The 17632-nt window shown below is 40.5% G+C and overlaps 1 protein-coding gene across 1 annotated transcript in view; it reads left to right on the forward strand.

Moving 5' to 3' along the window:
• TOP1 (DNA topoisomerase I) overlaps positions 1-17632 on the forward strand; it is a 65938-nt gene that overhangs the window by 19209 nt on the left and 29097 nt on the right. The window contains exon 3 of the mRNA XM_062008954.1: positions 10481-10583. Within this exon, the coding sequence (XP_061864938.1) occupies positions 10481-10583 (103 nt within the window). The remainder of the gene's footprint in view (positions 1-10480; positions 10584-17632) is intronic.

Raw genomic sequence — 17632 nt, forward strand, 5'->3', positions numbered from 1 at the left:
TGGGCAGCTCTGTCTGTCTCCTGGTGCTGCAGTGTGTCTGTCCCTCAGTGTGGCATGTGCATCCCTCTGTCTCTGCGAAAGGAAGATTGTGAAAGTAAGATGTGCAGGTTTCTGTGCTAAGCCTTGGATCTGTGTGAAAGGTTGGTTGCTTTCTAACTCTGAAAATAGGATTAGTCTCCCTTGCATTATCTATTTGAATGCGTTTAAATTTTACCTTCATAATTTTAAACTAGTTTGATACTCCTGGGTGCTGACTAGTTTATGAACTGTTGTCCAGGCTCTCTCACTGAGTCTTTCCTTCCTGCTGTGCTGGTTACTGCTTTTTAATGAATGCAATCTTTTTTTCCTTGAGCCAACTGGTAACTTTTTCCCCTCTTCAGCATTCACTTTATATACCCCTAAGTCCTCCAGGGTCTCTGTCCTGTATATACATGTATTACTAAATTGTAACATAGATTTAGTTGCAGTGAGTTGTAAGCCTTTTGAAACCTGAGAGGTAATGAAGCTTGAGCTTGTTGTGACTGTCCTTTCTTTGCTCTTACCTTTTGCTTTTTGAATCTGGTTGTGATATGCAGATACAGGCAGAGTTGGCTTTGGAAAGAGCCCTTGGCTCCTATAGTTGCCTAGCTTTCCACTTTTCTGTCAGACCCGCTGGCTGAGGAAAGTAATTCTGGGCTAGTTTGAAGTGGGAGGAGGAGGAATAAGTGCTTAAGGAAAGCAAGGCAATTGTTGCATGTGACAGCTAAGAGTGAAGTGGGTGTATACCATGTAAACTTGCTCTATTTCTGAGTTATCCTGGAGCATTTCTGAGTCTCACAGTGCTCATGGTGTGGATTTTCCCCTAGATCTTGCTGTTGGCCTCATCCTGGCCTCCTGATCTGCAGAGATGTGATGGGCCGTGGCTTTTGAATCTTGAGCCAAAAGTGTATCTTCAGTTTTGCTGTATATGCAGTGCATCCTTCTGTTTAGTCATGTGGGTGTAGACTTATAAAACAACAAGAAAAAAATTGCTGAAACTGTGTACCTCAGCAAGGTAAAGGAAGAGAGTTAATATGGAAGATACTCAAATTCTGAGTAGAGACATCTGTGGAAAGTAAATGCTTCTAACGATAAAGAGTGTAGCCTTATAACAATAAATATCACTAGGGGCAAGAACGAGGTGACTCCTACCTTGTTTCCTTTCTGCTCTGGACTTCCCCATCGCCCATGGTAGCACAGCATCATTTTAAGCTGCACACTGACACTGGTCACTTCCCTGAAGTTCTAGCTTGCTGTTCTGTTTTATTCTTCTTTGTTAGTGGAAAAATACTAATGGGTTTCAGCTTCTGACTCTTTATTTATACAATTCCAGGAGAATGTTTTACATCTTGGGAATCCCTGAACACACATGTTTGTGTTCACATTGAACTTTTTTTTTGGTCTTGAATGCAAATAATAGATTGAAACTTCATTGTTGCCTCTCTGTTGGAAGCTCTTTGGCATGTGTAAGAAGCAGCTATTAATTTAGCCTTTCTGTACTGATCAAACGTGTATTTTCATGCTTTATAAGGCTTGTCCTTTGTGTGATATTGTCTACTGTAACTCTACTTGCAGTGATTTTATGCATTTGTTACACGGCAACTAGAGATCTGCAGAACAGGCATTTGTGAACATGCCACCTCTTTCAGAAGAGACCATGTAAAAGGCACTGACAGGTCATCAAACTTGCCCCTGCTGCCTACACCATTACTTGGTTTGCTGCAAAATGCTTGCAGTGCAGCAGTTTACAGTCAGCATCCCTTTATACCACTTAGCTATCTCAACTATTTAATTACCCACAAAGTATTAGGTATTTCCACATCAAGTGGAAAAAAGAGGTGCACGCAAAATAAGCAATTAATCCTAAAGAAAACCTGAAGGGCTCAAAACATGTACTAAAGAATATCAGTCCTTCTCTTGCAACACATCTTGCTTACCTCCCCAGCTGCTGCAGGTTGGTTTAGATTGATGAAATGCCAGCAATGACATTTGCTTCATGGTAAGTATGTGTCCCAGAGGCTTCAGTCACACAAGATGGGAGTGGTCAGTGTGTGCATCATATTTTTTTCCTCACTTCCTTAACCTATCCATGATAGCTTTTAAAGTTTGATACAGATAAATGAGTGCACAGTTTAGCTTGCAGACTTGGTCCCGTGCCCACCGTGCTCTCTCCTTGTTAGCAGTTCTGTCACATTGTTTACCTCTTTTCCTTAGATTGAAGTTGCCCCGGGGTTTCGTTTGGAGCAGAAGGTGCGTTGATCTTGTTTTGCAAACTCTGTTTTTAAAAAGCTGTGTAAGATCCTTGCTTGCATAATAAAACTTTGCTGGAGAGTAAATGGAATGTCTCTTAAGTTCATTGGAGCTATTTTAAAGGACAGAGAATGGCTGGAGAGGACTACCTATCTGTCTGTCTTCCCCGGTTAAGACTCATCACCCAATCATTCCACAGGTTTATTTCTTTCCCTCTATTCAGGAATACAGGGTCTTCAAATTACAGGATTAGTGAAGAATGCAGTAACTAAGGGGTCTGTCTTGTTCTGAAGCCAAGTATGCCAGTACAATCCTTTTAAGGAAAAACACATATCTGCCTGTCCCTGTACTATCTTTTGCCTCAAATAACTTGAAGTGTGGAGAGGCAGTTGTAAGGTCATTGTTTTTATTCTATTTCTATTAAAAGTACTAAGTTTTCAAACTCTGGCAGAATTTGATACCATGTGCCGTGGGCACTTCTGCTGTGGCCCAGAAGGAGTTTTGACTGGGAGTACCTATAGCCTGCAAAATAGGTTGACTCACATCTATTCAGTGATGATCTGTTTCTTCATATGAACCCTTAGAAAAAGGAAGAATGCACTCTGGTGGAGTTTTACTTTAGTAATAAAAGTTCTTGCCTTAAAGAGGATAAACTGTTATTCTGCTGTTTGAGTATTTTCAGGCTCCCTTTTCATGAAGCTTTCACACTTTTTTTTTTCCAATTTCTTCTCATGTATGATTGGAAAATGAATGACTGAAGATGCGAAGCTTCACAATCAAGAGCTGCTTTGTGTGTTCTCTTTATGCTTAGTCAGAATTAGTTTAGTTGTTTTGCAGTACACTGTAAAACTCAGATGATTATTCTGGTTTATGAAGAGGAAGCAGTGAGTGCTGTGAAGTATCAGCCTCCCAGAACTAGTGCGTCTGAACCAGTGATAAACACAAAGTGCTATTTCACAAATTTGTGATAGCACAGTAATTGTACTTCTTTTGAATTTGACTTCAAGAAGGATTTTAAGAATTTAGAAATGGCTTTCTGAGGCAGTATTGACTGTGGAGATGCCTTTCAACACTGGTAAAAGATTGCATGTAAAGTAACTCCTGAAAGGTATATCTGTGCCATTAAGCATGACACTCTAAATGAGGAAGCAGAAGCCAGGCAGTCTTGTTTCGGTATGATTGTAGATGCTTTCTTTTCTTGACATCTAAAACACCTTGGGTGTTTTCTTGACACGCAGGTCCTGCTTCTTTTATTGAATTTCATGCTTAGGAAACAGTGCTTCCCCAAGCTCTGTTTCTGTTGGAGCAAGTGGCAATGTTGATTCTCAGATTGTATCTGAGTTACTCTGATCCAGGTAGTGGTTATGGGGGACTCAAATCATAGTGTCAGTTTTTCAGTCTCATTTCAGGATTCCAAACATTTTACAGTCAACTATGGGAGAACTAAAACAGCACAGCAAACAGACCTGCAGTACCTTTCCAGTGTAAATGTTTTATGTGTAGTCTGTAGTGTAAATAGGGCTATTAGGCCAGTAAGTGACATATCCAGTTTCACATGGGAAGTTTATTTTAGATTATGGTTTTCTGCTCCAAAGTATAATCCACAATACCATCATCTCTTTCTGAACAATGCCTTCTGGGTATGGTTTTCTGCTTTTGACACTTAAAGCTGCATATAGATTTTTTCCAATTTCTGTATTGTTTATACTTACTGTTCTGAGTTATTTCAGTCCACTCTGGTTTCTTGGGAAAGATATTGTCTCTGATACCTGAATGCAGTTCTGTTCTCTGTCTAGTAGCTTTTCCTCTCCCATTTTTGGGCTAAAACAATGATAGTCTATTTAAACTCCAAAACCACTGTGTAATCAGTTACTGGAACACCATGATCCTGAGACTTTCTCCAACGGGAATAAAAGTACTTCAGAAAAGTTTAAACCTCCTCCAGACTGGTTAGGTCGCATTATTTATTGTACATGCCTTTAAAATGGTTAAATCAAAACATGTAAAGTCATAACCTATCTGACAGTGAGAATCCTCATCCCCTATGCCTTAGACCATGCCACGTGCTCTTCTGAGCCTTGTGGGAGTCAGTAAGTGTGCTTTTTCATCTCTGCACAGCAGTTGCTTTCTCTGATGAACAGTTTATAGATTGACCAGAACCTCAGAGAGCAACCTTTACAGGTAGGATTACCACTGCCTGTTAGCTAATCTGATAACTGTAACTATTCATGGTAAAGATCTTGGATAATGACTAAATGTTACAGTCTTTCTACTTGCTGATACAATCTGTATATTGTAAAAATTAGTGCAACACTGAGCCATTTTGATCAGATGCCGAAGGCAAAAGTACATGTTCTTTGCTGGGAATATGAGAAGTATTGTAGACACCTTGAACTACATTCACATGTTTGAACATTCATAGCCCTTCTTGGCATCATTTCGGCAAGTGAACCTTGATAATTTTAATGGCAGTCTTTTTATACCCAACACGGAAAAAATTAAAACTCTAAAAGTAATATGATTTGGCAAAATAAATCTTAACATGATAAAACTTGACTAACTTGAAAGTAACAGGCTTTTTTTTTTCCTGATAGCCTGCAGTTTTAAGATGGCTACTTTTGATGAGAGCTTGTGGGGAAGGAGAAAAATCAGTAAAATGGTTTCATTGAAGTTATACAGTGTCTTTTTTCTTTGCTTACTTTTGCATCACAAGAGGTGAGAAGGAAATTAGCCTAAATAGTAAAAAGCTGGAGTTGTGGAGTAAGTGGTCTAACACGGAGGTGGTATTTCATCTGAGAAGAAACTGACCCTTTCTCAGGTGACAGGAAGGCTCAGGAGAAGTTTTTGAACATGACCAGCTTTTGAACCTAATCCAGTGTTACTGAATTACCTCCCTTTCAGCTGCATAATTTAGCAGCAGAACTGGAGAAGTCTCAAAGAAAGACCCTTTTTTTCTCCTTTCCAGAGGAGAGGCTGAAAAGCCTCTGCTAGTTTGATCACACATGTCCTCTATGCTGATAATAAAGGGCTTATTGCTCAAGCTTCAGGTTCAGGATGGCTGAATATACCAGTAATAGAAACAGCATTGTACTTGTACAGATCAATGATCCTGAAAACCTTTCGAGAGCTTATGTGCTTCACTTGTAACAAATAACTAATATGAAGGCCCTACTTAAACTGTGGCAGAAATATTGGCCAATCATGTGAAGCAGAAGTGTTACTGAAGTAACATGAAGTTTAATATGGTTTTCTTACTTGGTAATGTGATTAATTTTTCCTGCTGTGTCTTCAGATTTGGGCACAGGTTTCAGTCCCAAGAATCAAGTAAGCTTAAATCACCATTCTGGACATCAGTGTAGAAAGGCATTGAGATGAGACTTCAAACAGATAAAATATCAGAATACATTGCACTTAAGGTATTTCTAGGTTGTCTAATGAGAGGAATAGTAATTGGGAAATATGTAGTGTCTTTATCCCCAGAACCTAGTGAAACGTTAAAGAACAAAAGCTGCTGGCAAAAACCTTACTGTAAGCAGGTTAATGAGGTATTCACATGATGCCCACAGAAACTCAACAAGAAGGTGAATCAAAAGACAGTAAATGTGGAAGGCTAATAGATGTATCTGGAAAAGCTATTGTTGATCAGAGATTGAGGTTACCAGGTGTTAATTTACCAGATATCTCAGTTTAGGAAAAATGAGAAGGGTCAGACTGTTGCTCACTTCTGTAAAAGAAGAAAAAAAAATCTAAAAAAGTGGATGGTAGTAGTATGAAATGGCACCTGTAAGCATCTTGTGTCACGTGCCAGTGATGTTCTCCCGAATAATCTTGATGACTTTGCTATCAAAACTGAAATGTTAATGTAGGAAGTTGGTCCACTTCCTTTGATTGTGGTATGTAAGCAATCATGTGGGGGGAGGAGTGAGGTACAGAGAAGGGTGTTCAAAAGTATTTTAAAAGCAAATGAATTTTTCTCATGGATTAAAACAGTAGACTCCCACAGAATTGTTTTGCCACCAGACTAATCTATTAAACCAGGAGTTGTTCTCATTATGAAAGGAGAGTGCTCACTGTTGCTGTCTGTAGGTACTCTTCCTCTCCAGGTGGCAAGTGCCTTTCTTTTACTTCATCTCTGTTGTTGTCATGCTGTAGTCAGAGATGCCTAACCTTTTACAGCTCTGTTCCTGGATAAAGAGTAAAACTGCACTGTTCCAGTAATATGTATATACAAGTATTGCAAATAGGATTATGACTCAGCCTTTCCCCAGAGACTTAGTGGAGCAAAGGCGGGGGGGATGGCAAACAGAGCCACAGACCAAAAGTGCTTTGAATTTCCCATCCTTAAATCAGACATCCTTGTAATTAAACAGAGTTGAAAGATGAATCAACATTCAAAAATGTGGAGCTGCTTGTGATTGTTGGAGGTACAGGAGGAATGACATGAATAGTATAGGGACTGCAGTAACCTTTTGGAGACATACCAGGCTCAGCATTAACAAAGAGATCCAGTGCCAGAGACATCAAGCTTTCTAGAAGAGAGGAGATGCCAAAAACTCTGTTTGGGTTAGAGGATACTGAAGGGATACCCTTAGGGGTAATGGATTCCTGCCCAGTGAGCATAACCCCTGTCCCCAATGTAACCTTGATGCTGGAGAGAGACTTTTCAATTTCTGAAGTGTTTAAATATCACATGAGCTTCTGGGGATTTGAACTTTACTCACAGTAGACAGTGGATTTTACTAATGGTCTTGGAATAGTATTTATCTCCTTGTTTAGTGTTAGACAGAGCAGACATACTTAATGGAAGGCATAAAATGCAGGAAACAAATCTCAATGTGTGGTAATGTCTGACCTTATTCTGTAGCTCATGTGAGGCTGGACCTAGTCAACTGCTAATCAGCTGCAAGCTGGGAGAGAGTTACTGGAGACTGAAAGATTCTTCTAGGAATCAGCATGCTAAGTATATCAAAGATGGTGTGATACATTGCAGATAGAACACTTCCATTGATTGCTTCTCTGGCGATGAGTTTTAGTGCAAGGTGGCACACTGTGTCTGTAAGTTCCCAGTTCAGGTATCTGTTGCCTGTGTAATTCAGTTGGAGCTGGTGCTGTATTGGTTTGTGAAGTGGGTACACAGACTGGAGTGAAACAGATAAACTTATTTCACGTCAGACACCAAATAACCATCATCTTGGACTCTTAGATAAAGCCAGTCTGGAACAGAGTGTCTTTGTGTGATATGCCAAAGAGAAAATTCTGTCCTTTTTAATGACTGTCTCCTGAACCACATCTAGATCCACCCTCAAACCAAGAGGTTTAATGCCTTCTGAAAGACATACATATATCAGCTCAAGACTATTTAATACTTTTTTGAAGTCTTTATTCTTAACCTATTCTTAACCTCATTGCGTTGTGTCAGAAAACACCACCATGGAGTCTGAATATGAGGCAAATATTCCAGAATAATTTCCTAGGAGACATGTCTGGGAGGTAGTACACTTACCTCCGGGGAAGTACTGAATTTAAAATCTTGTCCAGTGTGCCTTGACTGCACTTGGTTGGGTGAAAGCTCTCCTGCCAGTTTTCCTTGCCCAGTTTCAAGACCATGCACACAGCCTCCTGTTCTCCAGCTGCTTTGGCTGCCTTTTTGCCACAATACATCCATGAAAGACCTTCCTGCTAGAAATCCTTCAGTGGACAGCAGAAGCAGAGCAGTGACAAATAGTAGCACGCAGAACTAGTTCTAACTCATCAGGAATTCTTTTTGGTTGCTGTACCAGGCTTTAATTGTCTGAAAACAGAAAATCACTGTAAGACTGAGGAAGTAGATAGTAGACTCCAGAGTTTCCAGGGCATAGCCCTGGAACTACTTTTCAAGAGCAAATATTAATTTCATCTGGAAAGCACAAGTCAGCTGGAAGAGAATCTGGTGGTGAATGTAAAAGACTGTCCTGTTTTCTGCTTTTTTTGTGTGAAAAATAATCTTGTGGCTCTAAGCTCCAAAGAGAATAGTGTTGAGCTCAATTGTACACATTTTCCAGCGATTGGTTGGTAGAAAAATATGGACTCTGTATTGGTATGTGCCTCCTTAAAAAGCAAGTATGTTATAAAACAAGTGTACGTAGTTCTATGTATAGCATCATGATGGTTTTTCTAGCAATTTACCTATTCATCAGGTGTAAATAGATGGTTGTTCTCTTCTGCCCGTGCTTTAGGAATCGGTGAGTAAACCATCTGTGGAATAAAAGCCAGGCAGTTTGCAAACAGCCTGAGCTTCTAGCTACTGGCTAAACTGAAGAATTTTAAGTGTGAAATGCACTGAGAAAACATTTTTGCCAGTGGAATGTGTGTTGTCCTGGTGGGAAGAAGGGTACTGAGAAATTACTTCTTGGCAGTTCAGAGAGCGTAGGTGTCCAGTCCCCACACAGTTTGCCAGAGATGCCTGCAAAGCTCTGCCTGCTGTGAAATACATTTTGCTGTTTAGATACTTGAAAACTCTTAGGTGTTTTATGCTGTAACACCAAATGTTCCACATAACCTGCCACGTGCCTGTGTATCAAAATATAGAAAACTAAGTCTTGTGCTTCATATACATCAAAGCACTAGCAAGTGTTGCCAAGTTCAGAGGGATTGAGGCAAGATGCAGAAGGTGAGCTGGAGGCTTGAATGTCAGTGTTCATATGTTGGTTTATGTTGTCTTACTGCAGATTTCTAAGAACCTGAAGTTATAGAAAGCAATAGATTAAAATCATTCTGTGGAACTGTGACTGTCGATGTATTTCCACTAAAACCAGTTGACTGCTTTGAGGTTATAAGAGCTGGTATTTGTTAAGGAGAAAAATGAATTTGTGGTGAAAGACTTGGAGTCAGGAGGATGAGGTTTGTTCCTGGCTCTGCAATGCATTCCCCATGTGACTCTGAAAGTCACAAAATCCTTGTGTTGCAGTTTCCTAGTCTCAGAGTGGGGATAGCAGCCTTTTAGAGTCACAGTAACATCTTTAAAATTAATTAAGCGTTAATGCCTTACATTCAGGATCTCTACTGGAAATTCTGTTGCTATAATCTGAAAACAGTTGCCAAAGTCAGCCCAGTTATTTGGGTGTCTTAAGAAGAGCTTCGTTAATTTTAGTTACTTTGAGAAACATGTTAAAAACAAACAAAAACCTGGGAGGAGGAGTCTTTGAGCACTGTAAATGATAGTATTTGTGAGGTGAGTTTGAGGTGCTAGTCCAGCCTCAGCTTCTCTTTGATCTAATTGTAGAGAACATTTAAGGACCTAAAGATGCTTGTAAATGGATTTTATTTGCAATTCAGCTATGAGGCTCTTTTTTGTGTGCTAATTCTATTGCTGGGGTACTTTAAAGGACTTTATTGTACAGTACAGTTTTTACTGAGGATGGGAAATGTCACTTGGAGTAGAAATTGATACCAGTAAAATGACTGTTTTCCTGTAGATTTACTTGAGTGCCATCTCCCATTTCTGACCTGTCACTTAGTTTGGACCAGTCCCAACCTGTGTGGGTGGGTTACCACCAGCACATAGTCATTACAGCTGTCGTGTTGGGTTTTCTTGGTGGGGCTGTTATTGGAGGGAGGTAAGTGTCTCCTACACAAGAGACGCATGAGGAGAGAATTCCTAGTCCTCTTCACCCTTTCTTTTTTTCTTCCCTCATTACTCACCCTTTCCCTTGCTGTGCGTCTGGCATATCATGCACTGTTGGGGGTAAGAATAAGATGCTTTTAATTTGGAGGGGGCTACTTTGTCTAGACACTTCTGGAAGTAACGAACTAAATTCTAGGGTTCATCAGACCTTCAGTCCTATCCTCTGTCCCTGTATCCTTGTGATCTATTTGACATGAAATTCTTGCAGGCATAGGAAGCTAGGTTTCCCATCTGCCAAATAATATTGAACTTGCAATAGCCATATGTACCTTTTTAATAAGAAGGATTGCATTTCTTCAGGATCTGTAAAGCATTTAAAGGTCATTGTACTAAAGACCATATAAATGCAGCTGTTGCCAAGATGAATTAACTTGTGCTGCAGGAACAATGACCCCATTTAGGAACTCTGTAACTAAGATTTTTGTTACAAACTTTGAATCACACAAAATACTGATATTGGGGTGGGGGAAAATGCAGAGGTTCATGAGGGAGGCATGGAGTTTTCTCCTGACTTCAGTTCTTTAATTTTTTTTGCCTCTCTGCTTGCAGATTCTCACAAACACAAAGATAAACACAAAGACCGAGAACACCGGCACAAAGAGCACAAGAAGGACAAGGAAAAAGACCGGGAAAAGTCCAAGCACAGTAATAGGTGAGGAAAAAGTCTCTGAAGTCCTCATAGGCTAAAACGCCGTTGCACGTGCGGTCTTACAAGAGTTACTCTGAGAACATGAGGACAGAATCGGTACATTTTGAGCGTGGTTTCTGAGTGTAGGTGCTTTAAGCCTAACTTCTGTCACTAAATGTGTTTCCCTATGGGTAGCTGAAGCAGTGTGTGTTGCAAATGTGAGCCAATACTACTGATTGTTGTAACTTAGCATTTTTAAACACATTGAAAGCTAATTTAACCCCACTTTCATGAAGATTGATCAGTTTTGTTCATAATCTTTTGCAATTCCAATTGGCTGTCAGAAATGTGGATCCTCCTGAGTGTTGGTATAAACCCTACATCAGGTGAACCTAATGTGACTATTAAACCCTCTAATAATTAGAAGTGTCCACAATGATGGTGATGTCCTTGGCCTGCTACTACAGTGGCTGACTATCTCAACACTGTAAAGCAGTATTACAGTGAACTGTGAACTGTGAACTGAAAGAACCAGAATGTGCAGGTTTGTCTGGTGATTTCTTTAGTGTGGTGGAGCATGAGGTGAGTCCATCACACACAGGATGTTACTCAGAAAAGCTTTCCTAGTTTTAACTCCTGACACACAAGTGCCACAGAGCCTACATTGACAATGAAACTTGCAAAAACCAGTCCCTGGAGGGTAAGTTGCTGTTGTGTCACTTGCTGAATTACAGATAGTGTTTATAATGACCAAGGAAGTGTTATTAACTAATTGCTGTGAAACTGTCATAACACAATCTAAAAAGGAATAAAAAAGCTTTTCTTAATGATTTCTGTTAAATAGAAGTGCCAAAGAGGAGCTAGTCGGTGCTGAGCAATGGGCTTGTTTTATTGGGGTCACACTTTGAGTTTTCTGTGACCTTTTGAGAGGTTATACAGCCTTATTGTTCCATAATATGTTTCTTTTTTTCTTTTTTGAAAGTAAATGGTTGACAGAGTTAAAAATCTAGACCAAATAACTTAGACCATGTACCGTCTTCTACAGCAAAGATAAAATGCTTTGAGCATGTTGTTTGCACTCGCTTACATGTCTATAGTACCTTGGTTTCTGATCTTCAAGCATGCACCTTAAAATTGGCTGTCTCCTGTTTGCAAATGTTTATATCTGTACTTGAAAAAACACTTTCCTGAAATCGTAATAAAATACACCCTTTTGTCAGGAGTAACACAAGCACTAGCTTTAAAGTACCAGAAGGTATTAATGATTTGACCTTATTTGTGTAGGAGCTGGAAATAGTCAGCGTATTTTTAACTCAAAGAACTAATGAGTTGAAGCTGCATGCTGCTGAATGTGTAAACAATAAATGCCAAAACAGTAGAAAAGGAGATAAGAATGGCTTATTTGTTCTGTGAGGTGTAGCTCATGAGATGATATGTAATCATGCTTTATCTTGAAGCAATTCTTCCCTATGTGTTGCCTCAAAATCCCGGTGAGAAAGGCATCGTGTTTTTCTAGGCACGGTGCCTAAAGCTTCCAGTCACTTTGAGTTAAGTGTTCCTTTGTTCTGCAAGCACAATGTACTGCATCTTTGAGTGCTGCAATAGGATGCATCTGAGTGGATGGCATGACTGAGTGCATGCGTGTGCAGGGGTTTTGTCCAAGGTGGTTTTTGAGGAGAGATTACACGATATTCATTTGCCCTGCAGACCACTATACAAGGTGGGGGATTTCATTACCCCAGGCTGAGTGTACAGCTTGCAAAAGTTCTGAAGTGCCTTTTCTGCTTTTCAAGATGACTAACTGAAAAGTGAAAATATTACAGTGCTGAATTGGAGATCTGGGCTTGAAGGTGGACCTTGGGGAAGATAATGGATGTGGACTGGTGTGTGGTGCTCTGGTTGGATCACTCCTTCAGGAGTGCTCCAAGGTCCTTGCTACCCTGTCCATGCTCAGGCACGTACAGGGTACATGGCTGCTTGCTTTGTAAAGCCAGCTGGTTTCTAAAGCAAACTTCTTAGAAATAACTGAACACATAAGTGAAACTTAAGCATTTTTTCCCTAAATCCTTTGATCTGTGGATCTTTGGGCTATTATCCACACAATTCCATAAATGTAAGTTGTATCTGTGAGGATTAATTTTGAGTAACTATTGTCTTGTGAAGAAGCAGCTCACAACATGGGGCTGGAGGTGGAGAAAGATCTGTGATGACCAGGGAATTGCTTAGAGGAGATCTAAATGGACCACATGCATGTGGCCACAAACTGCCAAGTGTTCAACATGGAAGGTTTGAATGCAAGGATGGCAGAGGCCAGACTGACAAGTTACAGGGCAGGATGGGGAAAAACTGAAGAAAATTGAGTTTGTTTGGGCTCTTGACTCCTCTTAATCAAGAGTCACTGTACCAAAATACTTTCCTGGACAGATCTAAGATTAACGAGCAAGTCGGAATTTTAGGGTGGCCTGTGTGGCTGTCTGGTGTCCATCAGTGTCATACTGCTAAGCAGGTAGGTTGCACTGGGGAGGGGAAGGGTATATTGATCATTTTGCCATTTGAAAACCTTGACTTAGGCCCTTGTGATAGAACCATCCAAAAGGGTGATTCTAGACCTGGTTTGAGACTTATCATGGCTGTCACTGCTGAAAAAGATTCTCTCATGCAGATGTGTACATGCAGATGGCAGTGGGGCATCGTTGGCTACGCTTATGAAGCCAAGATAATATTCTTTCAACCTATCCACTGCTTAGCAGGAGTTTTCTTGACACTGAGCTGGTTAAATGTCCATCTTCCCCAGTGTCAACTGGTTGGGCCTGTACAGTAGCTGAAAGGTTGAGTCTTTTGGTTTTTAGCAAATGGGTTCAAAATCCATGGAAACTCTTGACTTGGAAGATTTCGAGACAAAGTTAGAAAATTCTATTTCCAAGTTGTTCAGGTGTGCAGCTACAACTGTTTTTCTTGGGGACACACTTGCATTGGTTTTGACAACGAAATCCCATAGTGATGGATCTGTTTCCATGATGCGTTCCCATAGTGTTAGTTTCTTTCAAAAAGCAGTTCAAATCATACTTCCACCTTGAAACGGCACCTGAAGCATGTTTATTTTTTGGTTAGATCTGCTAGGTAATGTATTACTGCTAGCAACTGGTCATCAGCAAGTTAGCAACACTTCTCTTGGTAGAAGAAAATTCTTCCTTAAATGTGACAGCTCTTTTAAGCCTTTTGCAGCAAGGTTAAGGGTGAACATCCGTGTGGTACGAGAGGTTTTTGTGGTCTCTCACTGTCTCATTACAACTTGTTGTAAAGTCTCTACTGGATCAAAGGCCTTGTTTTTAATAAACAAAGGACGTGGTGAAGTTGGGACATGGTTTAGTGATGGATGTGGCAGTTAATGGTTGGATTTGATCTTCAAGGTATTTTCCAACCTAAATGACTCTATGAAATGCCCCTTTCAAAAGTCAACCCATAGTAGTGCCACCATGTCCCTCCACTGTGACCATCCAGCAGCAGACCTCTGAGCACCTGCCCTGCTGAGGAGTATGACAACTATTTTGATAGTGGAGATTTCCTCACAGAAGAATGTTGAAGGAAAGAAAAAGCCTGTTTGTACTGAAGTTTCTCCTTTGGTGGTGAAAAGTGAAAAAATATCTATTACTCTGTTAAAAATTAAACAGAATTTCCAAGGTAACAAGAATATGGGATTTTCCAATGGCTTTTACCTGTATGGGCAGTTTTTAAAGCACTTGTTAAAAGCTTATCACCTCTTGCTAAAACTGAAAATGAATCCTTTAGAAAAGTTTGTTTTGGATTAATAGAATGGCATGTAAATCTTAAACTCCAGAAAATCCATTCTGTATTTCAGAAAAGCTGCTGTGCTATCACAAAAGATGTCTTGTATCTTTGATAATGCTCAAACAGGTTGGATGGTGCTTTAGTAGAAATCCAAGCCATTGTTGTTGGTGAAACTTGGGTTGTAGCTCCAAAGCATTTTATACAGTGTGTGAAGAGTCCACTAATTGCATTTGGAGAAGTACGGTACTGCGTTGGACACTGTACACCGTTAAAAGCATTGTCTGGCTGTGTTTGAAGCAGATCGGTTTTATATCTCTTTGACAATTTCATTTCCTACCCTGTACTTAAAAAATACTTTTAAAATAAAACCTGCATCAGGAAGGCAGAAGAAATCCAATACAGGAGAATAAATGTTTCCTGTATCTAGACTTTGAAGGATCTAAACTGCCAAGGTACCCAAAATAGAGAATTCTGATTTCATATGGCAGAAGTGTGTGGAGTGGTAAGTGGAACTTTTTAATTTTGCTTCTTGCTTTCCTCCTCTCCCACTCACAAGATGACACTTCTGTATCTTAACCACTCATTTACAGCTGTAGTAAACTGGGAGAGAACATTTGTATGCCTCAGATCTTCTCCATCACCCCTCAAGGAAAGAAAATGCAAAGCCCACTTAAGAAAAATCTACATCAAAGAATAAATCCACATTGCTATCAAGCAATCTCTCCCAAAGAAAAGATTTTCTGTTGCTCCTTCTCTCAGCCCTCTACTCCCTGATCCCCAAGTGAAAGTCTCATATGTACCTATTAAATATCAATGTCAGTGGTAAAAGATATAAAATTAAATGAATCAGATGTGGCAATAGGTTTCTGATCTGTGGGAGACGAGCATTTCAAACAAGTAGACCATGTAAAATAATGAAATAATGGGCCCTTTGAAGCCAAGACTTGTTAGAGATTGGTTTAGAAGTGTTTGCAGTAACGAGTGTCTTTCTGCCAGGTGTCTGGGGCTTTGTGCATGGAGTGTGGGCTGCCAGCAGACTGAAGAGTGCTGAAATGGCTGTGACAGGGAATGGGAGTAAAGAGGCTGCTCTTGCAGCTCTGATCCATGTTGTCAATGTGGCAAGCATCTGAGACACAGGAAGAAAAATCTTCTGTCAGATTGCATATTTCCTCCGTTTACTAAATCTCTTGTGATCACAGCTTGAGAAGAACTGAAGTGTGGAACACAGAAGGGATTTATAGACCTGATCTTCACTGGCATCTAAGTTTTATGATTTTGCTAGGAAAAACATGGGATCCAGACATTTGCTGGTTGTGAATGAAGATAAATTTCAATTCAGACTTCTTGCACACCTTCTGATTTATTATGTGCTCCCAAACTGCGAAGAATTGTATGGCCTGTGTTCAGGAAGAGGCAGGGATATCTGATGTAGGGTAAAAAGCAATCTGAAAAAAAGATGTCAGCACCCTTTGTTCCCTAACGTGTGTGGTTTTGGTTTCACTCCCCATTTGAGCTCACAGTTCACCTTGATGTGCTTTCTGATGTGACGCTGCCTGCCAGTAGGAAAAATTTGGTTTTCATTTAATAGTATACCTGATTCTTGCTGATCCGTAGAAAGTGCATGCTAAGGCTGATTCTTGTCTCAATGTGCAAATATTCTGCTTTCTAATATTTTTATCAGGTGTTGATGAGTCCAGCTTTTTTTTTGTCTTGTTCCTTTTGCGGGTGGCTTGATCTATTATGTGTGAAGACTGGTGAAAAGATTCTTTTGAACGCAGAGAAAAGTGGTTTCAGGGGAGTTTTTTTAATTGTATTGCTGAAATCCCAGCAGAACCATTTGGGCTCATGTTCATTCCCTGTAATACCATATGATAGCCCTCTAACAGTGAGTATAAAATACTGCAAGCCAACTGAAAACCCATCCTCTGCTGGTGTGCCTTCTGCTTCTGACTGCTCCCCGCACAGTCAGCCGTTCCTTGGTATGAGTTGGTCTGAAATTGATCACAGTTTTCCATTGAGATTGTATGACGTCAGGAGACTTGGGCTGTGTAACCTGTGCTCTGTCCCTATTGTGTTTTTTAGATTTCACTGAAGTCACAGCTCCCTGTAATTTTATGCTTCAACTGCATCGTAGCAGCTCCCGAGTAGGCAAGCACAGGCTCTGCTTGCAGCAGGCTCTGGAGCTTGCTAGTAGCAGATTCCCAGTCACGACCTAATTACAGCTGAGAATAGAGAGAGAGGAAATAAGAGATACTTTAGATAAAGCATCCTTCCCAGCCTGTGGTTTTGAAGCTGGAATGGAAAGGGCCTGGGAAGGGATTATTAATGTACATAAACGGCACCTGAAGAATGCAGTGTTAAATTACTGCAAAGCTCTTGTAGGTTGAAGGAGGAAGCTGTGATCTGCACATCTGCCATTCTTTGGAAACACTTTCCACTTGTGACTTTCCCATGTGATCGTAGCCTGAGCAGCTGCTGCCAGGTGCCTGTTCTCCCTCTCCTCCCTCCTGTCCTGCAGGCGTCCTCACAAGGAAATACAGTCATGCTTTCAGGGGAAATGGCTGCTTCTGTTGCATTTGCTGCTTCATGCACTTTGGTCTGAGTTTTCCAAGGCCTTCAGTTGTCCTTGTTCACATGAAAATTGGTAAGCAATCTAGCAAAAAGGCTGTAGTGCTTTAGGAGATGCATTTCTACTGATCTGGCCATTGTCTGAACTAAGCAAGTACCACAATATGTCTCCAAATGATCCCTGGTTCTGCCTGTATTAATACGGTGTCCTACTGCACTTTGTTGCCTTTAAGAAAAAAACACAAAAACCCCACACACACCACCAGAATCCCTATTGACAGGGCAAGCTGCCAGCATTAGACATCTTCAGAAGTGTAAAGCTAGGTGCTGTTGCAGTGTTCCAACAGTCTGGGTGAAAAGGTGGATCTTCTGTTGGCAAAACTGTCTTTCTGTAACAGATTATCAACAACTGTTTTATAGAGTCAGAATTATCTAGATTGGGAAAGATCATCAAATCCAACTGTTAACTCAGCACTGCCACATCCACCATTAAACCACGTCCCCAAGTGCCCACATCTACATGTCTCTTAAATTCCTTCAGGGACGGTGACTTAATGATCCAGTGATCCTCTTCTCAGCCTAACTTGTGTTGAAGTGTCCCTCTGTCTTATGGGGGTTTTGCTGTCCTTCACGGACTTCAGGCTGGCTTGTTGGCAGCAGGATATGTGCAGGAAAGGTAACGAAGAGACTACAGTGCTCCTGAGAAATTAATTCAG

Source organism: Colius striatus, chromosome 16, assembly GCF_028858725.1.
Source record: "Colius striatus isolate bColStr4 chromosome 16, bColStr4.1.hap1, whole genome shotgun sequence".
Classification (NCBI taxonomy): Eukaryota; Metazoa; Chordata; class Aves; order Coliiformes; family Coliidae; genus Colius; species Colius striatus.